This window comes from Lytechinus pictus, chromosome 7 (assembly GCF_037042905.1).
Source record: "Lytechinus pictus isolate F3 Inbred chromosome 7, Lp3.0, whole genome shotgun sequence".
Lineage (NCBI taxonomy): Eukaryota > Metazoa > Echinodermata > Echinoidea > Temnopleuroida > Toxopneustidae > Lytechinus > Lytechinus pictus.
The window spans coordinates 15,285,604-15,309,033 of NC_087251.1; the positions used below are offsets into that span (position 1 = coordinate 15,285,604).

The window sequence follows — 23,430 nt, forward strand, 5'->3', positions numbered from 1 at the left end:
TTAAACAACTATTTTGATTGGTTGATAATGGGTTTGTTAAATGATTTTGATTGATCATTGTCATTGTATAATTGATTGTGAAAATTTTGTGTTACTGGGCCTGAGGACAATTCTGTTTTAAACTTATAGTTAATATAGGCATTTTTCACAGAATTATATCAAATCAATAATGTTCCATTCTCATTCATTGTTATCCTTTACTTCATTTTGCATGCCTGTCACTCCATAGTGTAAGCAGGAGTACTGTATACTTGTACACAAATGTATATATATTGCTTTGTTTATCCAATATAATGATTCTTTGTGTTATACTATGTTCTTTAATTATTGCATGCTGTAGTATACATGTAGTTTTCAATCTAGTTCCACATGAGTATTTAGCATTACTCTTCATGTCTAATAATTAATTTTTATCTCTGCATATTATGTTATGTCATATATCCAAGTCTTATTTAGAATATTAGAGGTAAATAGCCTCTCTTTGTAGTCTTGTATATTAGAAAAAAATAAGAATGAAAATGATGGAAAATTGCTCCATAGACATCACTATTGAAACAATTTCTCTGAAAATAACAAAATCTGCTGAAATATGTATGTTTTAAGAATATAATTTTATTTACTTTGTTGTTACTGTAATTTTAATTTTTTTCTCTGAAATATATTACAAAATTATCATATCAATAGTAGTTTTTTTTCTCCAAATGTTATTCAGAAAAGTCTAATGTCAATCTAGATTATTTGCAGTTAGCTAATCTACCTCCTTTGATATATTGTAAAGAAGAAATGTACCTTTTGTTGGACTCTTCTTAAAAAAGTGTCTTCTGAAAAATGTACTGATTGCTACTATATACATTGTACATGTATGTGTTTACTTTCTGAAAATGATATAAGGTTTGTACAGTATTAATGGATGTATAATTTTCAATATTATGTACCAAATGGATCATATTTTAATTGTGTTATTGTATATGTACTTGTAATGAATTTATTGAAAATATAAGATGTGTGAATAATTCTGGGATTTATTAATAGATTTATAGAAAATTTAAGATGATTTGATATACACTGACAATTGACAATATATATCTTTCTTTATTTTCCAGTCTGTTCTGCAAACTTGCACAGCTTATTCGACAGAAGATCAATCTGTTTGGTGAGTGAATGAGATCATTCTGACTTCTTCATTTTTCAATTCTTCAATAATTGACAGTGTTATCAAAATAAAAAGAAGTTTTCTGTGAAAATGAAGAGGTAGTTCCGAGTACGTAGGTGTTAACCATAAGCTATACTCATGCTATACAAATACATGTATGGTCTGTTGTAGTCATCATTGGTCCTTGTATCTATGTGTATCCATTCGGGCTACTACCCTGTCAGTGTAAGGGTTCTTTATATTTCTCCTGCCAGTGTTTTATACATTTGTGTAGTATTTATCCTATTTAATTAATTTGAACCCTAATTATTAGGAATCAAATTTAATGAAACAACTACCTCAAGGTAGCTTTGATACTATTAAGAACATTTTTTTTATGAGATACTTTGTAGCTTGGTCAATGCAATAGGCCTGTGACATAAATGCAGAGAGAAGATTTTTTACAAGATTACTTATGGTCCCTACACATAGATTTATAGCATTCTGCACATCTGAAAAGTCATTCATTCAAAACTAATCACCTTCTTGTTAATGCCTGACTGTTCTTTAGATATTGTTACTATTTGATAAACACTAACTTGAACTTATTGGTTTTTTTTTGCAGGTCGTGACCTGCTCCCCTTCATTCGCTGTATAAGAGTGGTTGCCCAGTCAATAGATGCAAGGTATGTCCGTTTCATGTATATTACAATCCTTCTCATTCTCTCTATATCTCACACACATAGACAGACACACACACCCACACACAATGGTTTGTGTCCTCATAGCATTGACCTAGTCATCTAATCTTAGAGAGACCTTACTTTTACAAAAGGCCAATGCATTTTCCAAAGTCTTCTGAAAACAATGTTTTGTTATGAAATAACAGGAAAGCAAAATCTTAGTATGAAATTGTGAAAAACTGGTTACCTTCTATTTGTTATGAATATTGATTGAGGGAGATAGAGCCCAGCATTCCTTCTAAAAGAGGACTAGATACATGTAGATACAGGGTTTATCTTTACCATGACCTAGGTTAATTTATTAGAGCGCCACTAAACATTTTTCATATAAATGTGCATTCCAGAGAAATTGAATGTTAAACGGTCCCCTTTTTTCTTAATCATACATGCAACCACACACTCAAACTCTCTTCTTTATTTCATGAATGGAAATCCACAATACATGTACCTACTCACACTGTATGTTACATTCACATCCTAAATTTGTCTTATCTGTCTTAAATCTAGCAAGTAATAGTACTTTGCTTTTCTATCACACACTTTACACTCCACAAACACGCTATATCTCTCGTATCCCCTTTTCCAGACAAAATTCAAACTTCATTTTCTGATCACACCGACAAAGTCTACACAGTAAGCACTTGCACACACACAAAATCTACTCTTCTCCCTTCTCTCTCTCTCTTTCTTTCTCTTACTATCTCCTATGTAGGATTGGTTTTCACTGATTGATTGCATTAAAAATTATGTTCAATCAGTTATAAAAATCATCAACTGAGTGAAGTGATCAATTGCTATACTTTGTGTTATGAAGCACTCATATACTTCATTACATTGCTATAATAGAATTCTTACATTTTCATCCAAAGTAGAAAAGACAAATAAAAAAAAAAGAAAAATAGAAAAATAGTATGTGCAGACGTGTTGTAGTGAAAATGTATATTGATAAATAGTTAATGGTTTGATAGCTTGCAAATCAAGTGAACTGAATTGCAGATTTTAGAGAGGAAAAAAAGAGGTAGGAATTCTCTTAAAAAGCAAGCAACAGTATACAATTTTAGGTCAAGTGTGAAGGGGTTATGTTCCTACTACTTACCCTCAGGATACGTGCCCTATATTTCATGTTATCAGTTGATGATTATTAGTCTATGTATACAAACACACACACACAGTCATTTCTTGGATCTTGTAAAGTTATATTGGCATGCACCAATGCCATGTTCAAATTAGTATGCCATAGTAGCTGTAAGACAGACATAAATCAAAGTATTTTATTGGCTTAAAACAAAGTATATCATGATTTTATTAAATTGATGACTAATAACAAGAAACAGGAGATTGGTATATGCCTGTGCTACTAATTAACCAACTTCATTTGTTCTTAGTCCGCAGATCGGCCTTTATATTTCAGAATATATTGCCAAACTGTCAAGAAAATAAAATAAATTATTATTAGGGCAGAAGTAAAACAAAAATTCCAAATATTGTTACATCTAAAACTGTCAACATAATCCATGAGTTTGTGGGTTTTATTGTGCCTTTGATTTTTTTTATAATTTGGTATCCCTCCAATTTTTACAGATACATTTATATTATTGTATTTTTTAAAGTTATATTGCCTTAGAAATGCTGTTCCTATATAACTTTATTTAATAACTAAAGAGTTGTATATAGATGTATGTACATGTATCTGAATTTAGAACTAATACCATAGCAGTTGTGAAAAATGCATTGTACAGTTTCAGTAAAGGCATAATGCTTTAATAATAAAGGATTTTGGATTTGTTCTGCAGTTGATTAATAATACTATGTAATTTTCCACACAGCTCACACATTTTTATTTGTTCATCATAACCCGTTCTTTTTTCCCCCTAGAGTTCTTTGATCTTATAATTTGCTATCCCATGCACAATTTGTTTTTTTTCATCATGCTTATCTCTATCTCTGTCTTATTACAACCATAGGGTGTCTCATTCAGATGGGCGAAGGTACCGAGTGTGATTTTTTTCTTTAACGTGTGGGTTCTTTCTTCACCCCCTTTCCACCCTCCCCATTTAATTCTGCCATTTACGTTGTCAGCCATCTTCCTCATCAGCGTTGAAATGCGGCTTCGTCTTGTTTTGCCCTTTCATGCATCTCATTGATACAAAGGCCCAGTAGCACAAAGCCTAGGGATTAATTGTTGAGTTGATTTGTATGATTGATTGCTGATTATGATCAATGCAATCAATTCTAAAAATCTGCCATGCAATCAATTGCTACGATTTATGTTACAAAGCCCAGTTATGTGTATCATCTTTTCGTAATCATTCTTGTTTTAGTTTGTTTTGCCCTCCCCCATCTTTGCATAATTCCCCCCCCCCCTCGCCATTCCCCTCCCCTCACAGTTCACCTTTAAGATTTGATTTCATTAAAAAAGCACCCATACCACACCCATCTCTCGACCACTTCCATCATTACTTGTATAGTTTTGTGAAAAGAATTATATCAAACAGAAAAACTGGTGCTTTTGAGCACCTTTAAACTATTTTATGAACAAGACACTGTTTTTTTAACAAATGAAATGTAGATTCCTGTTCTGCTAGTTGAGTTTCTTTATCAAAATTCATTTCTCAAAGTGTTATTTGAACAATGACAATAATTTGTAACCCTGATTTGATTTCTTCTGAAGAACTTTGCTTTAATTGTTTCAATGGTTTCCGTGTTTGATTAAATGTGAATTTGAAGGAATATATCGCAGCATCAATATGTGTTTTGCAGCATTGTAATTTACATTATCTTGTCAGTTTGAACAATAATTTTATGTGCTGTAACAATTGCTCATTAAGTCATAATGATAATATCTTCTGTTTCTGTCATTGTTATGAATATATATAACACTGTTCCTTTACAAGTAAAGGTCTATTTCTCTTCTATTTTTATTGATGAGTTACAGAGTTAAACAAGTTATATGGCCTCTTATAATAATAATTTTTTTAAATGTTTTCATGTTTAAAATAAGACAGAAAAAAATGTGTGTGCATGATCTCTTCAGCTTTCATCTTTCACCGTTTGAAATTTTTTTTTCACAATGATTCTTGAATGGATCATTTTCGTCTCACTTGCACCTGATTTTTTTTATATGTTCTTCAAATTTTCTTCAGATGTTGCCATATACAGTATCAATATAGCTGCAAATGTTTAGATAAATTCATTGTACTTTTCTCATGCCAATGTACCTGAAAATATGCATATAAATTCAAGGTAAACTAAATAATGGTACCATTGTAGTTTTTTAAGTTTCATATTAAAAAAAATATTATATAAAACAGATTCTCGTGTAGGTGGTAGATATGCATGATCATATAGATGCTTACTATAATTACTCTTAAACCATTATCTTTACCTCTGAAGCTATTTACAATGTAGTGGTCAGGGACACTTAACTTTAAATCTATTTGTACCATACTCATTATTTGAGTATATATATATATATATACTTCTGGTAATATACCAATATCAACTTCATTTGTCTTATCAATAATGTGATATCAACATTCTTAGTCAAACTTACCATGATTATATAATGTTACGTTTTCATCAAGTACGGGATGTTTGAGTCTTCATATCATTCATAATTTAGAAGATTTTTTTCTTTTTTTCTTTGGGGGGAGGTGAAAAATACTGACTAATCACTAATCAGCGCTATATTCACAGTGAATGTACAATTTCAAAATTTTGAGACATGTAAATGGTTATTGGGTTCTAGGCATTATAACAAATTTTACCTTAAAGGAGCTTAACACAATTTCTTATACAATTTGTTAATGTCCATTTATGAAATACGAACTATGCATGTAACATTATTTTCAAAGAAGAAACACAACCTATCCATCTGTTTAATTTATTAGTTCTGTTGTGAAGCACAGTGCAGACGCCATCAAGAATGGCCTGCTAGTCTTCTTCCGCCATGCTTCTGATGACCTCATTGCTACGGTGGAATCGGTCACCTCAGGAGGGCGCTTTACACATATCAAGTCTGGTCAGGTTCACAAGCACAGCCTGGCCGTCAACTATGTTCCAGGTGTGCTGGTTCCAGTCTTGATCAGCCTCTTCCAGCATCTTGCCAGGCATAACTATGGTGCTGATTTACTTTGTAAGTTAACATTATTGAAAATTATAATGGTGATATTCAAAATAATAATTGTAATGATAACAATAGTTTGTTGTTGATAATGATACAAGTAGTGATTACAGTGTTAATTATAATAATGTATATTTAATAGTTGTATTCAGCTTCTAAATATAGGATAAAATCATGAATCCTGTATAAGATATTCATGTATGAATTTCTAGTCTAATTTTTCATGCTTAGTAATTTTAATGTGCAAATTGTGTGTATATTGTGCATGGTTTAGCAGAACTTGTAGAGTCCTACCAAATAAATGTATAAAAGTTCAGCTCTGTTAGGTAGTTCAGCTCTGTTAAGTAGTTCATCCTGATTTTTTTTTTTTGGGGGGGGAATAAGTTCATTCATTCATTTGTAACAATAAGTATTATGATGATGAAACATGTACATTTTATTCATACATTTACAATCCTTTCAATTTTTATTTCAGTGGATCAAATCCAGGTGTATTGCTATAGAATTCTCAGCTGTCTCTACAGGCTGGGTGCTGATCAGTCTATCTATGTTAAGAAGTAAGTCAAATCAATCAACTTGAATCATAAACCATTACCTACTGGAACCAGGTTGTTCCTGTACAAAGCGTATGGGATTAACAGAATTCAGAAGTCAACTGGTTAAGATAAAGGTTGTCTAAATTTGTATATATTGTAAACAGATGGTAGAAAACATTCTAATGGTTATACATGTATTTGTCTTGTGAGTTTTTATTTCTTTCTTTTTAATCAACTGGAAAATTTAGCTCAAAGGGTTTTAAATTGGCCACATCATAAAATTTCCGTATTCATTGAGCTCTAGAGCTCAAATTTTTATCTCTGATTTTGACGTAACTTCTTTGTCTTGTAATGTAATTAATATTTCATTAACTGTTGGGTATTGGGATCTCTTTATTACTTATTTTAGTTTTATATCTGTTTTGCCATATGTTTGTAATGTTTTGCTCCATCATGTGTAAAAACAGATTAAATTCTCAGTTTCTACTACCATGATTATCAACATCTTCTGCACTTGTGTTTAAATTTTTTATTTAAATGAGTGATTCTGCAATTGTTATCTCTAAAGGATGAAAAAATTTGTCTTTTGTTTTCTGCTTATCTAAAAGAAATAGTACGCATCAAAATAATTCTTTCTGAACCAACTCGTAAAAATACAGCTACCTAATTCTGTAAGTGATGAAATAGCTCAAAAGTATTAACTGTATTAACTTTAATTAACTTTAATACAGATTGCTTACTGCAGCATATCCGAAAAATAGGTTCTTTTACTGTTAGTATTGAGCTATTTAGATCTATTTTAGGATGTGTTTTCTATACCAACTTGATTAATTATCTCTATTTATAGCGAGGAGGCCAAAGATGTTGGAGAGAGGTAAAATCAGGATTGAATGCCATACATCAATAGCCTTCTTGCAGTGACTAACACCCATGATGTATATTATGTTTAATAAATGATACATACGTTTATGTACGAAAACCATGGAAACTGGAGTTTGGTTTTTAAGATGTACGCAGATGATACACAAAAGCTGCAAAATGTTGAAAACTTGAAAATTTTGTCATTCATGGTTTGATAATAGGACATTCTCAAAAAGCTTCTCAGTAATTTGACTTTGTAATTTCTTTATCATTTGCATCTTTTGCAGTCATTCTTTGCAAATTATTTGCATTGCCTGTGGAAAAAATGCATTTACTTTAATTGTGATTCAACTGCACAGTGAATGGAAGATTGTGATTTCCACATAAATCTGCAATTCAACATTTCTTATTCAGAATGCAAAAAAAAAGAAAAAAATAATTTCATGTATACTCAGGAGGGGAGGGAAAAGGGGTAGAAATAACTTTTATGACCATTGTTCATAATTTTAATTTGTTTAGGAAGTTATAAATCTGCTGCCAAATATTTCATCCACTGTATAAAGACACAGTTGGAGTTGTGTAGTTATGGATTACAAAAGCATATAAATAAGGAATATATTTTAGAAGTACATGTATTTCACTATGAATTTGAATGCAGACATTAAGAGGCGACATGAGATAGAAGTTTAAAGTGTTTTCACTTCAGTTGATTTCTTTTCAGCACAATTTTATCATTGCACTTACTAATCCTCATATAAACCAGTTTGACAGTATTTGACATATGGTGCATTGTAATGAGATCCCTATCACATCATTTTGAAATCTTTGTTCCAGATTTCAAATTTTGAAATCTTAGTTCCCGATTTCAAATTTTGAAACTGCATTTAAGAGAGTATGTTACTTTTGAGCTCTAGCTTATAATTTTAGTGGATCTAAAGCAATTCCTGTCAAAGTTTTTTTTTTATTTCATTTAGTTTCCATTCCGTGAAACTTTCATCATGTATGTTTTCAAAGTCAGTTTCAAAGTTGTATTATAGTGTAAATTGTATGCCTGCATTGTTTCATAATTCTGCATCATAGAATATATTACATACTTTCAAAATAAAAAGTACGGTTCATACATTTGATACTGTAATTGGATTATATATATTGGATTGTAACAGTAGAGCATAATTTTTGATGTTTTGTAAAAAAAAAAAATGAAATTTAGAATGATTCATTGAATTTTGAATTGACATTAGAATACATTTGATTAATGATTGCATGTAATGCACATTTATACTTAGAGTATTGAATTGAAAACTGAAAACATATCTCATCAGCCTGCTACATGTAGAATCTACTCTGAATGAAAATCGAATGATATTTACTCTGTGTGAATAAATGAATGGCCATTCATTTGAAAGCCCCTATTTACTCTTCGCCTCAGTAACACTCAATTTATTATTGTAGAATTATCCCTGTGATCAATTACTATGCTTTTTGTAAAAGAGCCCTGGACAAAATAAGATAAATTCTATGACTTGCGGCAGCATCAATAGCTGTGTAAAATCTGGACTTTATTTAAATCATACATGTACAATCTGAACTTTCATTCATATCCTATCTCTTTTAAAATTCTCAACCAAAAACACTATCACAGTTACAACTTCCACCCTTTATTTTCAGAGAATATGATTTAAGCATTTTCAAACAGAGGGTCGTACTGTAGGTTCAAACCCCAACCGTGGCATATTTCCCTTCAGCAAGTAATTTATCCATATTGTGCCACACCCAACCCTGGCTAGGTTAATTTGTACCCAGCAGGATTAATTCCTTCGAAGCATTGAGGTTTGGAACTTATATATCTTCTTCATTATTAAACATGCTTATTATATCCCGTTTGTTTTATTGATTTAATGACTATATACACTGTAATCATTCACAATTCTAGGTTACGTCCTGCCATTGGTGAGCTCTTGGCCGCCTTCTCAGGAGCATTTCCCGTTGCCTTCCTGGAACCACACCTCAACAAGAACAACCCTAACTCTCTGCTAGGACAGATTGAGCTAAGAGGCTCCACCGTTGAGGGTAAAGGTATATGTATCGTTGTTGCTACACCTTGTGTGAAAAGTGTTGTATTATTTAGTTTATATCTTATGGAAAGTGTTAAAGTGTACCCAGTGGAAATTTTATTGGTGTTGCCCTGTGAAAAGTCTAAGATGTGCTGTACTGTGTTCAAGATTGCCTATTCATAATGCATCTGGAAAGAATTTCATGAAAGGATTGGTCGTATGATTTATCCGACAAGTCCGTTTTTATCTGACAGTTACCATAGTAATGGTGATTCTCAACCAATCAGAATCGAGGAAAGTTGTCAGATCTGACAACTTGATGGATAAAAATATTGATGAAACACTCCCCTTGTTTCCAAAAGAAAAGTTTGATATGCAAATTTTGACAAGTATGTGTCATATACATGTAGTACATGTTTTATATGCTATATAATGGGAAAAATTATAAATCTACAAATTATTTTAGAAAATCTTATGGATAGCATAACAGAAACACTTTACTTTTCAAATTTCGTAGGTACTTTGGGATGATTTAAACAAGATTCTGTAAAATTATGCAAAACCTGCTATGTACTCAATTTGTAGAAAGTGTTCTCCATTTCTGTTAGCAAATTTGGTTTCCTTGTGCATGCATGTACAGTAATTCTTATTTTGTAATATCAATATGAAATTTTGTGTATGTATATATTAAGTGTAAATATGGTCACATGTGTATTTACACTTTTCAACCCATCAATCCTTATTTGTTCCATAAATGTTGGTGGAGATAATGTAAATGTGTCTACTTTCTTACAGTACATTTTATAACAAATCCAAGGCAGTTGCTTTTCTCAAGAGAGGTCATGTTCCAAATACATGTTCATTAAAAAATTTGCCTTTTGAAAATTTTCTGATTCATTTTGAGCATTTTGACTGTACTTTCAATTGTTTGAAAAAATGTTTAACCATGTTAACAGCAAATTACAGATGACACCTGTTAAGAACTATACTACATTGATTCCATTAAAATTGTGTCCTTTTATGAAGCAATAACTCTATTTCTCTCAGAGAGAATGTGAAGCAGTTTAGTGCCTTTGCTTTTGTAAAACTCCCACAAACCTTCATAGGAGTACTTGTTAGATGATTTCACAATCTAAATAATTCGATTTATTTATTATATAAAGACAAAATACATACAATGGTAAAGTATGCATAAATGACACAAAATTACACATGATGAAGAATATACAGAAATGTAATACAAAATTGTGGAATTAATAAAGGAGAGACAATTTCATTTCAATGAGCTGGGTTATTGTCATATTTTGCATTTGTCTTTCTACTTAACTTCCAGATGAGCTCATCAAGCTTGCATCAGGAATCCCTACACTTCCAGCTGTTGTAACAGAGATTGATAAGATGGCAACGTCAGGAGCCAAGTACGACCAAGCTCCTCATATCATTGAGGTCATTCTCCCCATGCTCTGCAGGTAATTGATTCTCTTCAAAAGTGTAATGATTTTTCAACACTTTAAATATCTAATGCCATATTTCACCGATGTAACATTTTTTAATGTACTATAATTGTCTCTGAGGATGTACATGTAATAGATAAAATTGAAAAGTGATGACAAAATTTGCAGGATTACTGCAGAAAAGATGCAGCTCTTATTTTTGGTAAGGTTTCTTAACTAGTTATATGTAAAAAGTTGTTGAAATGTCAAGGTTGCAGTTTCTATACTTTTGTTGACATTGGTAAGTTTACATTGAATTTTTTCTCATAAAATGACATATTAGTTTCTCTTTTATGTGTTGCATTCCAAAGTCTAGAATTCTGAATTTGTAAAGGGACCCCTTTGCTCCAATAGACAATGGATTAGGAATTGTAAGCAAGATCAATCAAGCAACACAGTTCAAGACAATATCTGATATGTCTTCTCTATTTCTTCTCTCAGCTATCTGAATTACTGGTGGCAACAAGGACCTGATAACATCTGTCGCAGACAAGGGTGAGTTCTTAATAATGCTACATGACCTAGGCTCTGTGGAATAAAAGATGAAATAACTTGTACAGTTTATCTTAATCTAAGGCTGTGGCAAACCACGTATAAAAAAGTTACAACTAATTGTTCTCCTTTATATTACCAGGCCCTGTATTTGATACCAATATTTTAAAGAAGAAAGTGACATATTGCTGTCAAAAAGTTGTTGATCAAAATACTTTGTAGTTATTCTTAAAAGTGATTTCTCTCTTGGCTCATGTATGGGTATTGATACCTGTTATTGCTGATAGAAGAATTCAATTAATTTTCTCCTCCAGATTGTTGTTTTGAAATTTTATCATGGTACTTTTATGGTGCCTTAAAAATTTCAAACTTCTTTTCCCCCCTTTTTTTAGGAATTACTGGACTATGGTAAACTCTGGGAATCTGAACAACACCCTCGGCAATGTGCTCACCCTGGTCAAGAACAATCTTGGTTCGGAGAATGCACCCTGGATGTCCCGCATTGCAGGTAAGTCCATTACTGGCTGACTGAGGTGTGCCCTGTGGCGCAACTGAATAGACGGCTGGCATGTCATATTTTTGTGATTATCTCAGTATATATGCAAGTCATCACTTATCTATCAAATGTTTACGTGGATATGGAAATTATACACAAATGAACAATGAAAATTAAAACTTAGAATGATAATGATATACTTTTTCTTGATCAGCCACTGCTCAACCAATATTAAACGATGCCCAACCAGAGCTTCTGAAGACCCACTTTGTGCCCGTGGTTGAAAAGCTAGAGGAACGAACAACCAAGGTCTCCAAGGCAGAGGAAGATCTGAAAAAGGAATATCCCATGGGTGGACAGGAGATGGAAGAGGCTGAGTTTGCCATCTTGGAGGTCAGTTCGGTCTTCTCTGACGCTTTTTCTTAATCCTGTCTGTGAAATCATTGATATCTGAATTCTTATCAAAGAATTACGAATGATAAAGGGGTGTTTCATATCATGAGGAATTAAACTTCAGTTGGATTTTATCTCTTACAGACAGTTCAAGACATTGATTCCTCTCGTCCTTTCTGGGCCCTGTTTCTTAAAAACTTCTTATTAGGTTACAACATTGATGTTGATTTGCTACCATGCCCTGTTACAATGGTAGTTACCATTATACAAAAGTTACCATAATAGTAAGTTCTTTCTGAAATAGGCTCCTGGCATTGGTATCTGAGTATGAGGTTAACTACTCATTATTACCAAAGCAGTCTCACAACTCTAACACTCAACCTGAAATTCCCCTATTAAAATTAATTATTTTGCAATTAGAATTCTACTTGTTATGTGTTTCTTTTAGTGCATCTTCTTCTCTTGTATTCATGCAGGATTACCATTTGATAATCAGGGATCTCTATGCCTTCTACCCTCTCCTCGTCAAGTTTGTTGACTCACAAAGGTACAAAATATATGTTGTATTGTACATGTAGATATTATTATAAACAATTCTGATTAGAAATACTAGTAATTGTTGATTTTTATATTCACTTTGAATTTTTGGATCATTGATGCAAATAGTAATTCTTGATTTTCTTCTCTGATACAAAATGGAGTGAAAGAGTTCATTATATCAGTTGTCAAATTTGAAATTATGGGAATATTTGCATGCAAAGAGTTTAATTTTATATCATGACCTAGAATGAAGTTCAAAATGCAAAAGATACATCTGCATATTGCTTCTTTATTATCTCTTTACCAATTATTCAATGCTAAAGAACTCTTATGATCTTATCAAATTAATTTTAGTCTCTAAAATCTGTTTGAAAAGATTGCCCGTTGTAGCTAATTTGACAATCTACATATTATGTTAATGTTGTTCAAACCCATAATTGATCAATTTGTTTTACCCTTTCATTCTCTAGGAGTCAGTGGCTCAAGTTACCCTCTCTTGATGCTGAGAAACTTTACTACAAAGTTTCATCAATCTTCAATTCATGGGCACGATCAGCAGTAAGTAACTGGAAATTTGGCCTTTTCCAGATTGAAAATCACTTTGTCGGCAAATAAAAAGTCCAGTGACTGCTGTTTTTCCTGCAATGTCATACAGTGTTTAATTTTGTCAAGGGATATGGATTAAAATGTTCAAGAAATATATCATAAGCTTTTTCTGTCAATTTTTTTAACAGAACTTCCGTCGTGAGGAGCAGAACTACGTGGCCCAGACTGAGGTGGACAGTTCGGCCGCTCTGACCTCCGCGATGTCCAAGTCTGGCGGTGGTGGCGGGAGCAGCAACTCTCCCTACGGGGGTAGCCTCCCGGGGGATCCGCCGAAGCTCCAGTCGACCGCACCTAAGCGTCCGGACGGTCAGCACGGGAGTCCACCCAGCCTGATCCTGGCTGCTCTCAAGAGACTGCTCCCCATTGGAATGAATCAGTATGGTGCTAGAGAACAGGAACTGGTCCAACAGGCAAAGCTCAGGTTTGGACAGGTGAGTCAGGCCTTTCAAATGAGCTGACATAGTGGTTTAGTGATCTTTTAGTCAATTATTATTGATAGATTTAGCTTTCATTAAGGTTGATGTTGCTCTTTAATAGTGCAAATAAGGGAAAATTGTGACAGTTATTTCAGTTGAGTTGGTTAGTGATATACAGAACACTATGATCTTCATTATAAGACTTGTTGCAACCAATGAATGCATGTATAGCTTGAGAGGTTACTCCTATGTTATAAGAATCAATATAACACTATACATTAATACATACATACATACATACATGTACATACATGTAAATTAATCTACTTGTTCAACAAGCTAAGCTCTGGTTTATCTTATCAGGCTTCTACTAAAAATGATGAAGCAATGAGAAACTTTATATGAATAATTGAGTGGCCAGGATCTGGTCTAGCAGGTTAATCTGAGAGTTGGATTGGCCAGTGAGCCTTTTTACAGTATATTATTGTGTCTTTGTGGCTTTTGATTTTGGTCAGCTTCAAAATTGAAATAAAATGGTTACCGTTAAATTTAGCTATTCCATGTGAAATAGATTATCAAATATCATCAAATCAAGGGCCCCCAAAACATGGTAGTTTCTTAGAACTCAAGATGTACATTAGAAATAAAATGTGAATGTATAGAATGTTAATAATTTAAGAACTATCTGAAGTAGATGTGAACAGTCTAGCATATTTCACAGGTAACAAAGTGTGCTATCAATAATGTCCATGTTGGTTTTATTTTCACTGATGTCACTTGTCCAACCTTACTGAAATTTCCTCTTCTTTATATTGTAAATGCTGCCCAGAAAAAAATTACATCTTGTGTATATGCTAAATGAGATCTTTTTTAATTGTACAAATATTGGCTTATACCAGTAAAGTATAAATTAAGAGCATGTTAGAGTCCTTTTCATGACAATCCAACTCATTTGTTTAGAGATAGGGTAATATCTCTGGCTCAAATCTATCATCACCATGAAAAATTACAACAAAAATATTAAATCCAGACATGCCCAGCCTCTAGTCTGATGCATGAGATTTACACACCAGGGACTCTTGCTTGTCGTCACTATATATCTGTCTCATACCTACAAGTGCAGTACTCCATTCCTTCATACATCATACACAACAATTGGTGATCCCAAGTCAAGATAGTGTGCAGACTAAAATATTGTGTATTATCTGTCTTTGTGACTACTTATTTTTGTGATTCTGTGTAATTTTAAAGCATTTTCTCTTTTCTCTGCAGAAAGAGACAGACAAGGAAGTGCGTGACTACCTACTCCAGCAGCTGCATATTCAAGAGAAAGAGAAGGTGGAGGAAACGGCCCGGCTGACAGCCCGTAGTCATGCCCAAGCCTATTTATCACGAAAACCATCCGTATCTTTCTCATCATCACCACCCTCATCATCATCTTCTGCTTCAGCTCCTGCACTCGCATCTTCTTCTGCTACCAGCACCACTACCAGCACCTCTTCCTCTCCTCCTCCTTCCTCTTCTTCCTCCTCCTCCCCATCCTCAGTAGCTCCTCAAGAGTCTCCCCAGCCGGCCCACATTAGAACCCGGAGGCAGTCCATAGCCGCCTGGCAGTCTGCTGCTTCTCGTGTCACTGCTGCTCGCATAACTGCAAGTGTCTTGGGTTTTTCTCTTCCCTTCGTTTCGCTTTTATATTGCTTCAAGTTCCCTACCCACTTTCAAGATTTCAATTTGCCCTTGTATAAACGAGCATATGTATCAGCCATAATTTTTACAAAATCCAATCATAGATTTATAAAGTTAGGTCAGTTTACCTCTGAATAAACCTTGACCATGATTGAAGAATCCAATGACAGATTTCATTTCCACAAAGAATTCTTAGTTAAGTTTTAGTAAAAAAAAAAAGAAATCATGGTGATATGATGAAATGGATAGCAATACAATACAGAGGACTGTAGATTTTAGTAGAAATCAGGATTGTTAACATGTCATGGATATTTTTCATAAAATTTTAAAACATGGTGCAATTTTCTCATTTAAATAAAAAATACAAATACATAATTCAAAATTCATAATGCTGGCAACATAGTATTTTGATAGGTTTTATAAAAGACAAGAATTGAAATTTTTATGTAGGTCTTATTCCTTTGTTTTTTTTACATAATTTTGATGATTTTTAAATGCTGTTTATTATTTTCTTTGTACGGCCTCCACTAAAAAATTCATGTGACTTCCAAATGTAAGTCTTTTCCATTTGTCATTATACATTTTTATGACATGAAAATAACAACTAACAAGAGATATCTGTCCAGTACATATTTTTCCCTTTCCATGCCATATTCCGACCCCTTCATAGAATTATACCATCTGCAATAAAAATGTCCTTGCAATATATATCCTTCATTAAATAAACTCTTAATTGTAGTACCTTATAGTAATTGTAGCACCTAAGAATGTTGCCCTTTCTTACAGTATAGGTATACTCTAGCATTAGAGATTCTGTTTTCCTCTTTTATTTTCATGAAGGGGATGGTGGTATGAAAGATAAAAAATGATATTTGAAAACAATCTTTTTTTTCTTCCTTGGGGGTTGAAAATGCATCTTACATGTATATTCAACTGTATGATAAAAAATAATCTTAAATTATAAAAAAAATCAGCTAAAAGAAATGGCTGAAATATATTAGAAACGAAGGGCCATTTTTTTCTCCAAACCTCATTCATTTGTTACAACAGTTAACAATGTGTTCCCAGATATGAAATGCCAAAAGCCTATTATTGATAGCCCGGCTGGAAACAAAATGCAGGAGGAATTACTGAAAATTGATGAGGTTGGAGGAGTGCATGTTGTATTTGATGCTGTGCTGTGGAATTCTTAGTATATTGTTGCTGTTTCCATGTACATTTATTTGCACAGCCTGTTCACCATGCACTGCTCATCCATCTATCTTCTCTTGAAATGCTGTTAATACCATTCTTAAAAACAAAATTAGTTCTCTTTGAGAGAGAAGGGAGAAGAAATAATTTCTTCGTATTGAAAAAAAAAATGGGGTTCCTAAAAACAAAATTGATTGTTCTTTCCTTGAGGGAGGGAGAGGGAATAATTTTTTCTGATTTATAAGATGATTTGGATTCTCAATATCAAAATTAATTGTTCTCTTATTAGAGAGGGGAGAGTGATCATATCTTATTAAAAGAATAATGGGATTCTTAAAAATGAATTGGAATAAATTAGAAGAGGAAAAAAATATCGATAGATTAAGAAAAAGAGCATAATCATTTAAAGCATAGTTTAATCAAGTTATTAATTATATTTGTTAATAGAATGATTATTTGAATGCATCATATGTGTATTAAATAATGAAGTTTCTGCTTGATTTAACTCTATCAGTTACATGTTTTTAGCTAGACATTCCTCTTTTATCCCTGTTCATTGTTTTTTTTTTCTTTACTGCTTTTTAAAATAAGGACCTATTCCCTTAATTTTTCTGAAGATAACCCCATTACCAAAATGGTTACTTTATGAAATACAGAGCCTACATAAAACCAAACAAAAAGTCATTACATTAACACACCTTTTTTGTTTTATTCCATATTTTTAAGGTGAAAGGTCTTCAGAAATCTTTTTTAAGAGAAAAAAATATTGTAATGTTACATCTATATAAGGATTGATGATTATAGCATGACCATTGTGTAACAAATGTAAAGAGCTATAGGAAGCCAAAATTTCTACATATGAAGACCATGCTCATATTGAAATTCTACGTATCCTGATTTTTCATATTTTCTTTTCATACTCTCATACTCTATAATACCTTCCAAACTATAGAATGCCCAGTAAAGTTTACCAATATTCATTGTGCATTTGTATTTCTTGTGCTGTGTTTCTATGGGGGTTGTCTAGAGTCATGTACAGACAGTGTATGGCCATTATGGTTTCAATTTGCATACAATATGGGTATGTTCTTTACATGTATGCTGCTTCTCTTCCCAAATAACATCTTGTAATATTGTGTCCAACTTGTGGTTCGGCCATATTCTCTCAATTATGGGCTCCGGTCCTTCCCCTTTAGAAGTGCCCTCATTATTTCTTGGGAAAATGGTAACCCCTAGTCTTTCCTGTTGATAATATATGTAGTGCGTCCGTGAATGATGAACATTTCCCTTTCATTTCTCTTGAAAAGATCAAGATCATATTTACCTTTGTAATCCCTTTTAATTTTCTTTTCTCATGAACTTTTGATGATTTAAAATCTCAGTAGTGATATAAAAAAATGTAAGAAACTCCTTAACTTTCCTATATTCTATTTTCACCTCTTTTCTGCCCTGTAAATTTCTAAGATATACATGTACATATATATCAATAACTATGCATATTTACTTGTAAATACTAATGTATAGACTTATGGTAATATTAATGATCACTTGGCTTCGCCTTTCACAAAATATGGCATATCAATGTATTCTCACATTTATTAACAAAGCTATATTAAGGTCTGAGATTATTATTCATTGCAAATTTTAGTAAATGCATATTCTAACTTGCTGCTCTAATCATTCCATTTATTTTCTTTCTTCATAAATTACATGACGGAATATCATATACTCCATGGCTCATTGATTTATTTGTCTTCAATAAATTTATAAATATTCATCTAACTCTCTTTATATATGAAATATAAAATTTGTGATTGAATTGATTAGATTTCAAATTGTAAAGGATTCATACCAGCTTGGAAAAAAAAATGTAATCAAAAGAGGTTAGATTTTGCTTGCTTCATTAGTGGACTTGGCCACATGAATTAATGTTGACAATTATCCTCACATAATTTTAGCCCAATCTTATCATGACTAGCATAAGATAACATGAAATGGTTCATAGGATTACATGTAATGTATTATTCATGTTATCGTTTATGTGGTCTTGACTCCGAAGTGTAATTTCATGTATCTAACGTTCAGCTCGATTTAAGTGTCAGTGACACAACGGCCATTTGTTATAGAAAGCATGATCTGAATAAATTCAAATAATGGAAATCCAGCAAAACCATGATATATACATGTATGATATATTTATTAAAAAGTTTTATGCATATTGCTCTGAAGGGATGTCAAATGGTTGTCTATCACCCATCCTGATATTTGTTTACAAATCTTGGTGTGGCTGGCTTTCCATAGTTGATTGTGATTAATCACAATAAGCAAGGACATTTCTTTATTAGTATTGGCCTGGGGTTTGAGTGAAGATAATGATCACTGAAGTGTCACCTGGGCCCCCATTTCATTAAAAGTTGGTACAGAATGATAGCAACTAATGCTAGAATGTACACTTCCATGACAACAGTGAAAATTCTGATTCCTGATTGGCTCAGGGTTCCAAGCCCATCAGGGAAATCAGGGAAAATTATTTTACTTTCTTCCAGTCAGGGAAAAATTAGGGAATTTGATTTTTAAAAATACCTCAAATCAGGGAAAAATCAGGGAATTTTGATCAGCCCAAAAGTCGAGAGCACGGTAGACAGTCAGACTCTGTTATATTTTGTTGTAATCAAAACAACATCCATTGAATGACTGGTTATGGTGGTACTAATTAATTTTACATTATTGTTTTTAATTAATTTTACATTGTTTTTATACTGAAAATACATGTAGTTCACTGCAACAACTTAGAAAACATGCGAAACTGGGAATGTGTTTAAGTAATTATCAGGGAATTTTGTTTTCTTGAAAAGCTGGAAACCCAGTGGCTCATCCAATATGAAAGATTGGATCCTAAACTGAAAGTTGACATTCCAGTAAGAGTTGCTATCACAGCAACTTTTTTATGAAATGGGACCCTGGATGAAATCCTTGCATCTGATTGGCTCAGAGCAAATTTGTCAGTTAAAATCTCTGATAAAATTCTTCATGAAACACTCCCCTGGTCTAAGAACCTTGGTTCTTCATAACTAATTTTGATGAGGATCAACTAAATGAACCAAGTGCTGAAGATTGAATCCTTATTTGTTTTATTTTGCTTATGATTTTGGTCTTAACAGCAAACAGACTCTAAAGGATGGCAGCGTCATCTATACAACAAGATGGCTGCCAGTAAGCTGGTTCAGGTGGTTGAACTTACCAAGGATAAGGTGATTGAACGCATCATCAACATGGCCCAAGTCCTCCATCGACTTCATCAGGTAGGTGAAACTTTCACTTGATCTTGCTTTTCTTACATTGTACCAGCAATTGCGATAGAAAATTAGTGTATGTTGGTCAGATGATAAGAGAATGATTGCAGAAGATCTAGTAGAGACCATGGTAGAGGGTAAATGGGGAAAGGGGTAGACAGTTTAACACTAAGTTCGATGATGTCAAGAAATGTGCAGGCCTTAGTTATTATGTGGTTAAAAAAAGGGTTTGTGAAAAAAGGCAATAGAAGTGCAGTCGCCAACCACCTTGCTAGGGACAGAATCATATGTATATATGTATGGATGGTGATGATGATGGTGATGATGGTGATGGTGGTGATGGTGGTGGTGGTGGTGGTGGTGGTGGTGGTGGTGGTGGTGGTGGTGGTGATGATGGTGGTGGTGGTGGTGGTGATGGTGATGATGGTGATGATGATGATGGTGGTGGTGGTGGTGGTGGTGGTGGTGGTGGTGGTGGTGGTGGTGGTGGTGGTGGTGGTGGTGGTGATGATGATGGTGATGGTGATGGTGATGGTGATGGTGATGATGGGGGTGGTGGTGGTGATGACAGTGAGGGATATGATGATGATAGTTAATGATGAATTTTATTCTTTTTGCTATGATAGATGGAGCACCCATCGGTGTCTAAGAAGAGTGCATGGAGAAGGCTGATGTCTGCTCAGCGTAAGAGAGCTATCATGGCCTGCTTCAGAATGATACCACTCCACCATCTACCAAGGTATTGTACCTAACAAATTCAGTGATGGCTGATTTACAGTAGATACTTTTTTCAAACAATCCCTTTTTCAAATTGCAAAAAAAAAAAGTATTTTTTATTATTATCTTGAAATTTTCTGAGAAAAAAAAATTCTTGAAATTTTTATATCATTTTACCCTGGTTTTAAAAGAAAAATCTTTCAATTATTACTTTTTTATTTCTGTTCCAGACATCGGGCAATTAACTATTTCCTCAAGGCTTATAAAGAGAAATGGCTGAGCAATGAAGAGTCAGCCCAACATCTCTTGATTGATGATTTAACTGTAAGTATACTTTATCCTCAATTCATTTGTTGACTCATATATTATTGTTTCTTTCTTTTTCTTTTTTTTGAAAATACTTTTGTTTAATTAGATCGCTGTATCATTAGTATTAACTTTGACTTTGCCATGAGAGATAAAATATGGACATTTGTTTCATTGTATGTCATGATGTCATATGTCATTTTATATTAGTAAAATATATAAAAAAGTTGGATGCAGTAGATGCATCCTTTTGAATAATAATAAAACAATGTTATGGTACTGTATAACAGTAATAATGACATGCACATATGTATGTATACAAGTAACGCAATATCTTAGATAATGGTAGCATTAGAATTTGGACCCCTTGGTTTCAAAAGAAAAGGAGAACAACTTTTTTTATATAAACTTATGTGGTTGTTGGAGTTTCTATTATTGGTCAATAAATTAATTGTATTTTCAAAGGGTAGAACAAATTTTACTACTTTAAACATGCGTTATTGGAATTAAAGTGAAATGACTGTTCTGAATAAACAGATTAATATTGTAGTTCAATCAAAGTTGATTCATATTTTAATTGTTGCATTTGATCTATCAAACAGAAATGCAGTTCTGAAGAGCTGCAGGAGTTTGAGCCAGAGAATGTGAAAGATCCCCTCTATCAACTAATCTTGACCTTCAGTCGAGCCTTTGGACTTCAACAGGAGTAAGTGACACATTCTAATATATCCAAACCGATGATTATTGAATTCTGGGGGTGTTTCACCAAGAATTAAGTATGATTTAAAGTCGTACTTAAATGTCCTTTTGCATGCTGAATTAAAGGCATCATCACATTGGTCAAATCATGCTAAAATGACGCGCGCTACTGCGTATTAATCTATAAGATTGCGCGTTAAATAATCGTGTGCGCATCAGCATTTCAAGTCATGCGTAACTCTATGTGAAATACCCCCTAATGTAATTTGTTAATATAATTGTTATTATGTAACTTTCATTTTTTTATAATAGATGTGAGGGAAAAGGTTAATACTATACATTGTAATCATAATTTAAAATTTTTAGAGAATTTTGACAGTTGACTTTGAACAGTAATTCTGTTAATTTGAAGTACATTTTAGGCATCTTCCTCTATCCCAGTATATTAATGAAAACACCTCAAAGGCATTTTGTTGATCATACGTACATTTTGAATGCAAATTTTAATTCAATTTGAATATTTATCATTTTCTTTACTATGGCTCATTAACTATGCATAAATACAATCTCCGTTCTATTGGCCATGGAGCTACCCGGCGTAATGCATTAGCTATAGATGGGAACGAGTCTGTTGTTAGTTAGGTATCTATTACAAAAGATTCTAATTGATTTTCATTTCCATTTGTGTTTTTATACCAGTATGTTAGATGAAGATTTCCTGTATCAGTCCTATGCTGACATCATGAGCAAAAGCTGTAGCGGAGGAGAGGATGATGACGATGATGATGAAGAAGGAGAAGAGAATGGGACATCCTTCCAGGTATCATAAAGTTTCCCTAGGAGTGTAGTGATTAAATTAAGGAATATGGGAAGTCACCTTTCAAAAAACCTCTCTTAAGTAAAGACTTCATTAAGAGATTTCACTCTTTATATCAATCATTAAATCAATCTCTCATAAAGGAAGTAAATAAGATTAACTCAATCGCTGAATGTCCAGTCATTGATTTATTGAAAAGAGAGCAGGGACTACAAGTAATATTTTTTTATGGTGATATAATTGTCACTGGATCATTTATTGAATACTGTTTTTCAATTTTTTCCCATTTAGGAGCAAGAGATGGAGAAACAGAAGCTGTTGTCAGAGCAGGCTAGGCTGGCTGAGAGAGGGTGTGCAGAGATGGTGCTTCTTCTTATAAGTGCAAGCAAAGGTACTGTGTTCCCCCACCCCTCATCCTCCTCCATTCCCTCTTCTCCTTCCTCCTCTCCCTCCTTCCTTCTCTATATATACATCTGTCACCTTTTCTGTCTGTTTGTATCTACCTATCTTTCTTTCTTTCATTCTTGTTCACTTTATCATTTACTATCTTGTCTCCCATAGTTCTTTCAGTTCCTTCTCATTCTCTCTCACACTCATTCATCTTTCACCCTTTTTCTTCTCCATGCTCTAAAAATGTCTCTATTATCCCTTATACCTCATCTTCCCTTTTATTTATACCTACACATTTCTTTATATCTTCAAATCCTCCCAAAGCATGTGACATCATGATGGTTTTACAATGTTTTCTTACACTGTTATTGGTGCCTGTGCTTGTATTGTGATGCTTTCATTGTTATACGTTTAGAAGTAGATATTAGGCACTCTTGTTGAATAGC

The 23,430-nt window shown here is 33.2% G+C and overlaps 1 protein-coding gene across 1 annotated transcript in view; it reads left to right on the plus strand.

The window, feature by feature from the left end:
• The window catches only part of LOC129264898 (ryanodine receptor 2-like), a 94,669-nt gene that overhangs the window by 67,600 nt on the left and 3,639 nt on the right, over positions 1–23,430 (plus strand). The window contains exons 66-85 of the mRNA XM_064101373.1: positions 1,104–1,153; positions 1,758–1,818; positions 3,840–3,863; positions 5,766–6,010; positions 6,474–6,555; positions 9,329–9,471; positions 10,783–10,918; positions 11,384–11,437; positions 11,827–11,942; positions 12,145–12,323; positions 12,800–12,870; positions 13,334–13,421; positions 13,598–13,900; positions 15,158–15,223; positions 19,924–20,064; positions 20,682–20,794; positions 21,003–21,096; positions 21,681–21,784; positions 22,477–22,597; positions 22,886–22,985. Coding sequence (XP_063957443.1) covers positions 1,104–1,153; positions 1,758–1,818; positions 3,840–3,863; positions 5,766–6,010; positions 6,474–6,555; positions 9,329–9,471; positions 10,783–10,918; positions 11,384–11,437; positions 11,827–11,942; positions 12,145–12,323; positions 12,800–12,870; positions 13,334–13,421; positions 13,598–13,900; positions 15,158–15,223; positions 19,924–20,064; positions 20,682–20,794; positions 21,003–21,096; positions 21,681–21,784; positions 22,477–22,597; positions 22,886–22,985 — 2,291 coding nt within the window. The remainder of the gene's footprint in view (positions 1–1,103; positions 1,154–1,757; positions 1,819–3,839; positions 3,864–5,765; positions 6,011–6,473; positions 6,556–9,328; positions 9,472–10,782; positions 10,919–11,383; positions 11,438–11,826; positions 11,943–12,144; positions 12,324–12,799; positions 12,871–13,333; positions 13,422–13,597; positions 13,901–15,157; positions 15,224–19,923; positions 20,065–20,681; positions 20,795–21,002; positions 21,097–21,680; positions 21,785–22,476; positions 22,598–22,885; positions 22,986–23,430) is intronic.